The 12704-nt window shown below is 49.3% G+C and overlaps 1 protein-coding gene across 1 annotated transcript in view; it reads right to left on the reverse strand.

The window, feature by feature from the left end:
* The window catches only part of HS6ST2 (heparan sulfate 6-O-sulfotransferase 2), a 925206-nt gene extending 913305 nt beyond the window's left edge, over positions 1 to 11901 (reverse strand). Inside the window, exon 1 of the mRNA XM_078688558.1 lies at positions 11211 to 11901. Within this exon, the coding sequence (XP_078544684.1) occupies positions 11211 to 11731 (521 nt within the window). The 5' untranslated portion in view covers positions 11732 to 11901. The remainder of the gene's footprint in view (positions 1 to 11210) is intronic.
* Positions 11902 to 12704: the final 803 nt, after the last annotated feature.

Below are 12704 nucleotides of genomic sequence, written 5' to 3' on the forward strand. Positions count from 1 at the left end.
GAGAGTCGCCCAGGAGAATATGATTAACAGAGCTCATACTGTTGTCCGGTCTCGCAAGGGAGAGATTTATTTCAGTTTTGCAGCTAGTGTGCAGAATCATAATTGCAACACCATTAAAGAGGAAATCTGCAGAAATGTAGAATTTGTAAAGGCTAGCAACAGCTTCTCTACCCACAGTCTTTTGTAGATTCTTCTTTGCAGTGAAACATCATGGATTATATTTATTTTGGTAGATATTGGTACATACTGTTAAGTCTTAAACATGGGCATCATTTAGGGGTTACCGCGGATGTGGCTGCGACCCCGGACACTGCCTTTGCAACCCTTGGCCTCGGAGATAGCAAAATCGGTGCCAAGAGCACAGGGCGAGTCACCCATATGAGCGTCAGTGCTTCACCATTCTTGCTTTCTGACCATTTCTTTTAATATACTAATACTGAATAATAATAACATTATTCACAATTAAGGCAATAAAAAACAGAGCACCAGGAGCTAGGACCTTCACTGGCTGGGAAGGTAAGAAAAAGAAAATGTGTTTAAATGTATTTTGCGGTCATGCATGTGAGTGACTGTGTGTTTGTGCGAGAGTGTATATATATATGATGGTGTGTGTCTATATTTATGAGCATGTGTAAGAGAGATAGTGAGAGTGAGTGACATACAGTGGTGAGAGTGAGTGGGGATGAGAGACTTAGTGTCACTGAGAATGAGTGAGATAGAGTGAAACTAACTGCTAATGAATGAGAAAGAATGAGAGTAAGATTGAATGTGAATAAGTGAATGAGAGTAAGAGTAGATGTGAGTGTGAATGAATGAGTCAGAGAGAGTGACAAGTGAGTAAGAGTGAGGATGAGTGAGAGAGAATAAGAATACGTGCAAGCAAAAGAGTACGAGATTGAGTGAATGTGAGTGGAAACAAGAGTCTGTGCTTGCGAGTCTCCAGTTGGACCTGGCATACTGAAGGTAATTCTTGGCTTATAGATGCACACATGACAAAAGACTGGTGCATGCATACATGAGGCAATTATTAGCATTACAGGTTCTAGTGACCAAATACTGGCACACCAGTGGTGATACTTAGCATATGGAACACCCCAGGCAAAATGTTGGGGCTGGCATACTGGAAGTAATTCTTGGCATAGGTGGCAACAATGGCAAAATGCTGGCACTGGTGTATTAGCCGTAATTGTTGTCATATGGGAGGACAACTGTTGATATGGGAGTGCAGCAACCATAACAAAATGCTGGCACTAACATACTAGGGGTTATTTTTTAAATAAGCATCACCCATGGTACTTGGACGCAAAATTGGCAAAATTATGACTCTGGCATTTTTAATGTAATTTTTGGCCTATGGGAATACCCGTGGCATATGGGGGACAAGCCCAACAAAATGCACATGGGGGGGGGGTGGTCAACTCCTCTGGATTGTCAGATTACATTGGCTTGGTACACCATTAAAGGATTTAAATATTTAATTAAGGTCATTTCAGAGCCTATTTATGTGAAATTTGTACTTTAAAATGCCCAATATTACTCCATTTTCTTTGACCTTTCATTAGGGAGAACCCCATACCTAGCCCTCACTCTCTTCACTCACTGCAAATCAGGGCAGAATATTATGCTCCATCACTTTCAAATATCAAGATACGCCACTGCAAGAATTGGCGGTATCAGTATCTGGAAGGGCTCTGTTCTCTTTCTGCAGCTTACACTGGGAAGGGGACATTATGCTGGAGGTTCTGTAAAGTAAATTCAGTAGTGCAATGCGCATTCTGGGTTAAAAGAAAATGAAAGAAAAAAAAGTTGTTTCCATGTTTCATTATTGTGAATACATGAACAGAAAATGTGTATAAACCATTCACCTCTGTGCATCTCATGAGCAACTGTGCTTTGCAAATAATCAGAAATTAGAACGTATTAGCTAAAAATAAAAATTAACCCAAATCAGTTCATATTCAATATATGGTCTACATCAAAGAATAAATGTGGCCATGATACTACTGTTTTTAAATCATTTTTGCCCTTTTCATATGATTTATCTATAGATTGCTCATTGTGGCTCATCCTAGGGGAACCAATCAATTATGGCAGTTTTTGGTATAAATAATTTAGACTCCCAGTATTGTTCTGTATGATGTCGCACTAAATCCTCTTGAGACAAACACATAATATTTCATGTAAGACAGAGAGAAATGGGTAGCGTATCCTTGGCATATCATGTCAGCATCTTAACATAAGTGATGTCTAAAAAAAAAGGCATGTCTGTGTTGTTTTATTAATAATTCAATTATTATGGAATTTCATCGATGTTCATTGTTGTGATGTCACCAAGGCTAAGATAATATAATCATGTATTGGGAAGATTTAGGGTTGGAGGTAATATGATGTCACTTCTTGTGACATCGTGGTCAATGGGTTTGTGATGTCATTTCAGCTACCCCGGGCAGTTCCGTGAATCGATTATCATGCCAGTCAAACAGGATTGCCTGAAATTTCTTCCTGAACATCTTCACATTCGAAGCGAAACTTATGTCTAGAAGATTGGGAATCCCAGAAGCTTGGGCCTTGACAGAATATGCTAGACAATGGCTGCTCTCCAGGTTTATACTTTCTGCCCATGTACCCAACAATCGAAATACTAAGAGACGTTTTAAGGAATGGGCAAAGTGGGATCTGGCCCAGGACTCCAGACTTCCAGGGCCCCCCTGGTAGAACCTGCTCTGTTCTGCAAAGAGTCTTGCCCTGGTGGCCTTGAACAATTCTTAAACATTTTTTTTAATACAGTTTATTTTTAATGAGGGTGATGTATGAGAGGCTATTACAGGCACATTGCAGGGAAATGTTGTGTTAATGTTTCATACAACAGCCATAAAAAACTTTCTTTTAGATCAACAGAGGAAAATGCATATGAGAAATAGAAGTATGTCACAGAGATTATTTGCAATAATGTTAGTGAGATGCTGTTGTGTTAAAATATTAAAAAACAGACTTCACTATCTCTGAATATTAGATGTAAACACATTTAGAATGTGGACGAGAGCGTCTGTGCACCGGCAGTGACCTAGCCAAAGAGGGCCTGAAATTGCCGAAATTGGATCATAAATTCACAGCTGCTCCAAACAGGGGCCCCAAAACTACGGGTGGCCCAGGGCCCCAAAACCCTTATGATGTACCTTTAAATACCGGACGGCAAAGGTCATGTTTGCCACCACGGGCTCAAAACCGGCATTCCAACACGGCACATCCGTCCCAACATATTCTCTGTAATTTTAACCTCTAATCAGCGCTGATGGGCGATATAATGGACTGTGGTTGAAAGGAGGGGGGCTTGTTCATATCCATGTCCTCTGGCGATTTTGTTAGCTTTTGGCATCAATCCAGCATGGTTTCTGCCCAGTGCGCTTGCCTGATCATCCACTGAGGATAATTCAACATGCTGTGATTTTAGCCACAAGGCATCGGCCTTCCCTGTTACTATATGCCCAGTGATCACGGATCATTCACGCATCTAATACAGACACCACCATCGGCCTTATGGCAGTAAACTCATGGCTGAGAAACTGGCTGCTGTAGGGATCGTGTGATTTTTTTGTTAAGGTAAAAACAACATCACGTTCATTGGTGCAGTGAACAAGTTGTAAAGCAACATTTTACTGGTAAGGAAATATAAAAAGAGTGTCAGCGTTAAGGCTCCCATCACTTTTGTGTGAGGCCATGTATACAATACAGGAGCTTATCCACACACTTTTCTAAATATGGAGTGAGTATTCTTCCGCCACGTCGCCACTGATATATCACTGGTTTGACATGCACTCCTTCAAACCAGCGCTTCATTGCCAAACATGAAAATAAGCCAGAGGCAAGTGCATTTTCAGGTCGTCAACAGCACGAAAACATACAATGGCCCACCTTACACATCAATGGTCCCCCCCCCACACACACACAAGTTGTGAAGCGCGAGGTGTTACTGTAGCAGGCACTGTCACCTTTAGCATAACATGTTTCTGCCTGGTCAGTTTTGTTTCTGTGCAAATTGAAGAAGGCTCTCCAACAGAGGATGTGTGAAAAGCATGGCCACTGAATAGGAAAAAAGCACGCTTTGTGGCAAGAAACACTGCTGTCCGGTACATAGCCATCTGGAACTACCTACTTAAGGCATCAAAAAAACGTGTGGCAGTTTAGAGCACGTCGCGTCCCTTTGTGCATCAGATGAACCCTTGTGGTGTCACAAAGGCCCAGGCTAAAACTACAGACAATAGCATCTAAGACACGAATAGCTACTCTTCCATCGTGTTCACCGTCACTGCTGTAATAATGGGGGCGATGACATATCTCCGAGGGCTTGAATGAGTCATCTGTTTTAGAACAGAATCCACGTCCAATAAATTCCCAAACTCGCTGCCAAAATCATGGCGCTGTTATGCGGTGGACGGGGAGAACACGTCTTTTGGACCAGGATTTCAGCAGGCCTTGGGATGTTATCATTGATAACAAACGCAACTCCTGGCAGTACGTGTGTGTGTGTATGTGTGTGTGTGGGTGGGAGGTTGTCTCTCAGCCTGTGCTTGTCTGTAAGGCACTTGATTCTCAGGCCCCCTGCACCCACCACCTCTATTTGTGGGGGTGCTCTGTCCCTCTGGTTACGTCACTAGAAAATCTCTCTAGGGTTCTAGAAAACGAGTCAAAAAGAATGAACCCTGCACTCGGACCCGTGTTCACACGGAGTAAACGGAAACTTGCAAACTGCTGAGCTGCTGTAGAGAAACGAATGCATTTGCCCCGTTAGAGAAGTTATTATTTTTTAGCAGCAAAGCAGTGACAGGTGGCGTTGTTGCCTTACTGTTTTTGTGCTGCAGTTTTTATGGGAAATAATTTGATTGCGAATTCGAACATTAAAAAGCGCGCCCTGTAAACGTGCGAGGAGCGTGTGCTTTTTAAAGTAGCGTATTTCACTCGGTTCAGGACGAACAGAAATGCAATGAAGCTACATTATCAATACAACGCGCGTGCAAAAGAAAAAAATATAGAACTGCAGTCAAACGTGTATTACAACAGCTCTGCGTGTTTCTCGGCAAATCATTAACGCTCTGTACTGTGAAGCAGTCGGATGTCAGCTGTGCGGGGGCGCAACGCAAGGATGCAGGACCCCTGACCGGCACTTCATTTAAAATGTTTTTTATGTAATCCAAGCGCACGCAGGGGCTCGGGCTATAGTGTGACTAAAAAGGCAATCCCCCCCCCCTTTTTTTTTACTCAAAAAACACAATTGCACGAGCCTTTCACACCCGACTGTACTCCGCCACAGAGAGCCGCGCGCTCGCCCTGTCCTGCTCGGAGACTGCACGCTGGCCAATGAATCTCGTGCCGCATCGTAAATGTTACACCTACTGCACTGAGTGTAAAATGGACATTTACTTCCAAGGCATCTTAAACACAGTGAAACGGGTCTAGGGGCATGGCGCAGATAACCCCCCGCCCTCCCAACCTACTGTGATGCAACAATATGGGTCCCACCAAAACACCCGTGGGTAGTCAATCCGTGGCATAAAAAGCACCCGGCAGCCCAGTGCGATGGGTCCTCATGGGCTGTTGTTTAAATTATAAAATACAGCGCCAAGCAGGGTTCTGTGGAACTCTCAGGCCTGTGGTTCCCGGGGCCACTGCACCTGCTGCACCAATGTCAGCTACGCCCCTGCGAGTACCCAAGATAAGAAAGGGTAACGTTGAATCACCTACCATTGCTATACAAATATTGAACCTGCTTTTCCCTTGACTGCGGTATAATCAGTCCTGCCTTTGCAGACTCGTTGGCTTATAGCTGAGATCGGCACAAGATTCTGGCCTGAATGGATCACAGCTGTTAATGGTGATCTAACTAACGGGCCTAGAATGGGAAGGGGAAATCCTTGTGGAAAGCACAAGAGAAGGTGCAAGTGGCCATAAGCACAACACAAATACAAATTACCACCTACACCAAACCAAAAACTGCTATGATTGTTACTTTCATTGCTGTGCGTTGCTTCTTGGCGTTTGGGTTGCCCTGCCACTATATGGGAGATCTTTCCGTGGTTTTCTTCACCTTTCAATGACAGGAAGATCCAGACATGTCAACTACACCAACCAAAGACCAGCCACCCCCAGCTGCATGGCATCTTCTGCTCCACAGGCCGCCCTCACTGCCACCATGATCACCTCCATCCTCCCCTAACAGGGAGCAAGAGCCATGGGACCACGCACGCCTCTGCTCTTGGGCTGCACATGTATTTTGCCAAAATGCATGAGTTGTTCAGCCTGCAGAGCCCAATAGGATCAGGTGACAGACACCAATGTTGTTGTGAGGAAACCACGCCCACCTCCACACAAACCCCCAGAACAAGAGATTCTGCCAATGTGCCTGTCTCAGATGCTCTGCTCACTGGGGTGCACAGACCCCATGGTAGATCTGTTGGTATCTCCCTTCACCAGTGCTTCTAATGGTTTATCACACCAGCTGCATGTCACACTGTGCGGCATCAAAGAGATGCGACACCCAGATAGGTTATGTGTGCATATCTGACTCTAGCAGGGTCTGGACAGACAGTGGCTGTGTTGTGGAGATTTACAGGAATGACACAACTCAAGGAGAGCATTTGGTGTGCCGGTGGTGTTAGTATCATTGAGTGTGCAGGTGACTGCATCTCAGGGACCACAGGGCTACACAGCACAGTGAAGAGAAGGATGTGATTAGTGCCTCCATGCATCCGATACCAGACCTTTGTTCAGTGGTGTGGCAGAGGTAAGAGGTTCGCTTTCAAGGGTTGAACAGTATTGGGGTGTTGTGCAGGGATGGGAGAAATGATTAATTCCCTGGGGTTTCAATCGTGGGGTATTGAAAGATGCTCCAAGTGGGCAACATGGCGGTATCAAGTCTGTGCTACTAGGCCAGGCCAGGTACCGCACTGCAGACCACCAATCCAGCACCAGTCTGTGCAGTGTCAGAGAACAGTTCTCCGGTGTGGTCTACGCCCACAGATGCAGGGCATGGCTCTGTGCTGCTAAATGCGTGACTACTCCCCGATAATACGTTGTCAGAGCACGGATCACTACTGTCAGAAGTGTGGGAGGCCTATGGCCGGAGTGGCTCGGCATGGCTCTGTGCCGCTAGATGCGTGACTGATGCCCACTAGTGTGTATTACCAAAGCACGGATCCCTGCTGTCAGAAGTGTGGCCCATGGCCAGGCATGGCTCTGTGCCGCTAGCTGCGTGACTGATGCCAGCTAGTGTGTATTACCAAAGCACGGATCTCTGATGTCAGAAGTGTGGCCCATGGCCAGGTATGGCTCTGTGCCGCTAGATGCGTGACTGATGCCCGCTAGTGTGTATTATCAAAGCACGGATCTCTGCTGTCAGGAGTGTGGCCCATGGCCAGCCATGTCTCTGTGCCGCTAGCTGCGTGACTGATGCCAGCTAGTGTGTATTACCAAAGCACGGATCTCTGATGTCAGAAGTGTGGCCCATGGCCAGGTATGGCTCTGTGCCGCTAGATGCGTGACTGATGCCCACTAGTGTGTATTACCAAAGCACGCATCTCTGCTGTCAGGAGTGTGGCCCATGGCCAGCCATGTCTCTGTGCCGCTAGATGCGTGACTGATGCCCGCTAGTGTGTATTACCAAAGCACGGATCTCTGATGTCAGAAGTGTGGCCCATGGCCAGGTATGTCTCTGTGCCGCTAGATGCGTGACTGATGCCCGCTAGTGTGTATTACCAAAGCACGGATCTCTGATGTCAGAAGTGTGGCCCATGGCCAGGTATGGCTCTGTGCCGCTAGATGCGTGACTGATGCCAGCTAGTGTGTATTACCAAAGCACGGATCGCTGATGTCAGAAGTGTGGCCCATGGCCAGGTATGGCTCTGTGCCGCTAGATGCGTGACTGATGCCCGCTAGTGTGTATTACCAAAGCACGGATCTCTGATGTCAGAAGTGTGGCCTATGGCCAGGCATGGCTCTGTGCCGCTAGATGCGTGACTGATGCCCACTAGTGTGTATTACCAAAGCACGGATCTCTGATGTCAGAAGTGTGGCCCATGGCCAGGTATGGCTCTGTGCCGCTAGATGCGTGACTGATGCCCGCTAGTGTGTATTACCAAAGCACGGATCTCTAATGTCAGAAGTGTGGCCCATGGCCAGGTATGGCTCTGTGCCGCTAGATGCGTGACTGATGCCCGTTAGTGTGTATTACCAAAGCACGGATCTCTGATGTCAGAAGTGTGGCCCATGGCCAGGTATGGCTCTGTGCCGCTAGATGCGTGACTGATGCCCGCTAGTGTGTATTACCAAAGCACGGATCTCTGCTGTCAGGAGTGTGGCCCATCACCAGACATGGCTCTGTGCTGCTAGATGCGTGACTGATGCCCGCTAGTGTGTATTACCAAAGCACGGATCTCTGCTGTCAGGAGTGTGGCCTATGGCCAGGCATGGCTCTGTGCCGCTAGATGCGTGACTGATGCCCGCTAGTGTGTATTATCAAATCACGGTTCTCTGCTGTCAGAAGTGTGGCCCATGGCCAGGTATGGCTCTGTGCCGCTAGATGCGTGACTGATGCCCACTAGTGTGTATTATGATCAAAGCACGGATCTCTGCTGTCAGAAGTGTGGCCCATGGCCAGGTATGGCTCTGTGCCGCTAGATGCGTGACTGATGCCAGCTAGTGTGTATTACCAAAGCACGGATCTCTGCTGTCAGGAGTGTGGCCCATGGCCAGGCATGGCTCTGTGCCGCTAGATGCGTGACTGATGCCAGCTAGTGTGTATTACCAAAGCACGGATCTCTGATGTCAGAAGTGTGGCCTATGGCCAGGCATGGCTCTGTGCCGCTAGATGCGTGACTGATGCCCGCTAGTGTGTATTACCAAAGCACGGATCTCTGATGTCAGAAGTGTGGCCCATGGCCAGGTATGGCTCTGTGCCGCTAGATGCGTGACTGATGCCCGCTAGTGTGTATTACCAAAGCACGGATCTCTGATGTCAGAAGTGTGGCCCATCACCAGACATGGCTCTGTGCCGCTAGATGCGTGACTGATGCCCGCTAGTGTGTATTACCAAAGCACGGATCTCTGATGTCAGAAGTGTGGCCCATGGCCAGCCATGTCTCTGTGCGGCTAGATGCGTGACTGATGCCCGCTAGTGTGTATTATGATCAAAGCACGGATCTCTGATGTCAGAAGTGTGGCCCATGGCCAGGTATGGCTCTGTGCCGCTAGATGCGTGACTGATGCCCGCTAGTGTGTATTACCAAAGCACGGATCTCTGATGTCAGAAGTGTGGCCCATCACCAGACATGGCTCTGTGCCGCTAGATGCGTGACTGATGCCCGCTAGTGTGTATTACCAAAGCACGGATCTCTGATGTCAGAAGTGTGGCCCATGGCCAGGCATGGCTCTGTGCCGCTAGATGCGTGACTGATGCCCGCTAGTGTGTATTACCAAAGCACGGATCTCTGATGTCAGAAGTGTGGCCTATGGCCAGGCATGGCTCTGTGCCGCTAGATGCGTGACTGATGCCCACTAGTGTGTATTATGATCAAAGCACGGATCTCTGATGTCAGAAGTGTGGCCCATGGCCAGGTATGGCTCTGTGCCGCTAGATGCGTGACTGATGCCCACTAGTGTGTATTATGATCAAAGCACGGATCTCTGATGTCAGAAGTGTGGCCCATGGCCAGGTATGGCTCTGTGCCGCTAGATGCGTGACTGATGCCTACTAGTGTGTATTATCAAAGCACGGATCTCTGATGTTAGAAGTGTGGCCCATGGCCAGGCATGGCTCTGTGCAGCTAGATGCGTGACTGATGCCCACTATTGTGTATTATCAAAGCACAGATCCCTGCTGTCAGAAGTGTGGCCCATGGCCAGGCATGGCTCTATGCCGCGAGATGCGTGACTGATGCCCACTAGTGTGTATTATCAAAGCACGGATCTCTGCTGTCAGAAGTGTGGCCTATGGCCAGGCATGGCTCTGTGCAGCTAGATGCGTGACTGATGCCCACTAGTGTGTATTATGATCAAAGCACGGATCCCTGCTGTCAGAAGTGTGGCCCATCACCAGACATGGCTCTGTGCCGCTAGATGCGTGACTGATGCCCACTAGTGTGTATTACCAAAGCACGGATCTCTGCTGTCAGAAGTGTGGCCCATGGCCAGGCATGGCTCTGTGCCGCTAGATGCGTGACTGATGCCCGCTAGTGTGTATTATGATCAAAGCACGGATCTCTGCTGTCAGAAGTGTGGCCCATGGCCAGGTATGGCTCTGTGCCGCTAGATGCGTGACTGATGCCCACTAGTGTGTATTACCAAAGCACGGATCTCTGCTGTCAGAAGTGTGGCCTACAGCCGGAGTGGATAGGCATTGCTCTGATGCAAGATCCCTGCCCCAGAGTATGCAGAAGACAGGAAAGGTCCTACGCGTGCAGGGAAGGGATTCCTGCCCCATAGTGCATAGTGCTCTCACATAGACTCATGCTGTTATTGGTCAGATTTTTAACATATGACGTGCAGGAGCAGAGCAAGGCCCAATGCGGCCAGTGGGTGCACTTGTGCTCCACTGCCAACAGGGCCATTAATAGACTATATAGTATTAATGCATGGTGTCAAACATCTGGAACTGCACATCCTTCTCTAATGTGTGAGAACATGATCATGTATGTGGTTTACCATAAACAGCGCCCGTGCTCTTTCCTGTAGGTGTGATTTCTGTAACACAGAAGCATACGCTGACGGCGCACAGTGATGGATAGATTACGTTCCTGCCCCAGGTCTGATGTGCCAACGTGCATCCCTGTGCTGTCATAGATGTCTATCATTCCGTTCAGTTTCACTGTTAGAGCACGATACTGAGGTGAGATTTCCATCCCACTTTCTGCAGTGTGGGTGCTACAGCTGCTGTAGCGTCCCGTTCTCCGACAACCAGCATGCGCCGTCAGAGCATGGCTCTGCTGTCACTGATAACATAAACAACGCACGACAGTCTGCGGTGCAAACGCATGGCCCTGGCATGTATCTACTGCGCTCCATGGTGCTGGGTCAGCGCTCAGCACGAGGGTTGCATTCGTGTCCCGTGGTGCTCAGTAGTCTGCTGCGAGTGTGATTCGTAAAGGACCGGGTGCAGCGGCCCTGCACCCCCCGCGCTGCGGCGGGACCCGCCCCCTCGGGGGGGTACCGGCCAGACTCACCTGGACGGCCTCGGCTGCTCCTCCCGCTTGTTGTCCACCACGGCCGGGACGCAGTTGGTGAGCTCGGTCCAGTCGGCGTGCAATCCACAGCTCCAGCCCGTGGAGAAGCGCGAGAAGAGCCAGGTCTCCTTCTTGCCGGGCCGGTGGCAGGTGCACTTCTTGTGGCCGGCCTTGCACTCGCACGGCTGCTCCAGCTGGATGTTCCGCACCAGGTGGCGCCCGAAGGTGGTGCCCCCCGTCTTCTGGATGTGCAGGAAGACGATCAGGTCGTCCCCCTTGATGTTGAAGTCCACCTTCCTCAGCAGGTCGTCGTCGGAGAAATTCAACTTGGGCACAAACCTGACGGGGGTGTCGTCCTCGGTCCGATAGGGGTCTGCCATGGAGGGAGAGCTGAAGGCATGCAGCCTCAGCAGCTGGCATTCTGTGCCCGGGCACACGTACTGCAGCACCAGCACCGCGAACAGGCAGACCATTCCCAGCGCCAGCAGCAGCCGGCCGTGCCGCCCGGCAGTCAGGACCATCACTGCAGCCGGGGCCGGCGGTGCGCGCGCGAGGGGCAGCTCCCAGAGCTCATGCCGCCGCCGCCGCTCAGCTCCCCGCTCCCCGGCGATGGGAATGAGCTGTTAGACGGGGCTCCGGCAACCGCGGCGCCTCGGAACCCCTCCCCCTCTCGCCTCCATTGGAAGCGTATAAACAACCCCCTTCGGCACCGCCCCCTCCACGCCCCCTCCTACCGCCCGCCTCTTTCCAACCCAATGTGAGCCCCTCCAGCCCCCTTGCTATTTACTAACCCCTGCCTTGTAAAGTATTTATTTATTTATTTAATGCGTTTTTATATAGCGCGGACTTTACCCGAAGGTGTCAGAGCGCTTCACAATAGGAACAGCAATGATACATGAGGAGAAAATTACAAGTGAACAAATGACTAAAGCAAACGTTAGCAAACGACATGAGGGAAAAGTGACAAACCTGAGCAAACAAAATATAAGAGGTAGCAAACGGTGCATTACAAGAGGAAAAAGTGATATAGACAATTTCTGACTGACCCCAGGACCCTCATCCTTTGAGGGTGCCCAGCAGTGACGTCAGTTTCCACCTGTCCCCCTGCTGTAATACCCTGCTGGTCGGGGCCCAACTATTCCTCGATCTCTCACTACCTTAACGCGGCTGACGCCTTAACAAGTGCTTTATTTCTGAACAGGTGCCTTACAGAGGCTTTGATTGCACAGTGGCTGGCGTGTAGACGTTCAAAATCTTTGTGAAGAGGCTGGCACCAGTGGTGTTGCTACTGTATCACGGGCCCTTGTACAAGGAAGTAAATGGGCCCCATGGCCCCTGTTTGAAGTGAAATGCAGCCATAATCCGGGTTCCTTGAACCTCAGTGCCATTGCACCTGTTGCATCAATGGAAGCTCTGTCCATGGCGGGCATCGGCGGCGGGCCTTTCTGGAGAGGAGCACAGCTACTTGTCCATCACTGGGCTGCTCCAAATAGC

The sequence above is a fragment of the Lissotriton helveticus genome, chromosome 4_1 (assembly GCF_964261635.1).
Source record: "Lissotriton helveticus chromosome 4_1, aLisHel1.1, whole genome shotgun sequence".
Classification (NCBI taxonomy): domain Eukaryota; kingdom Metazoa; phylum Chordata; class Amphibia; order Caudata; family Salamandridae; genus Lissotriton; species Lissotriton helveticus.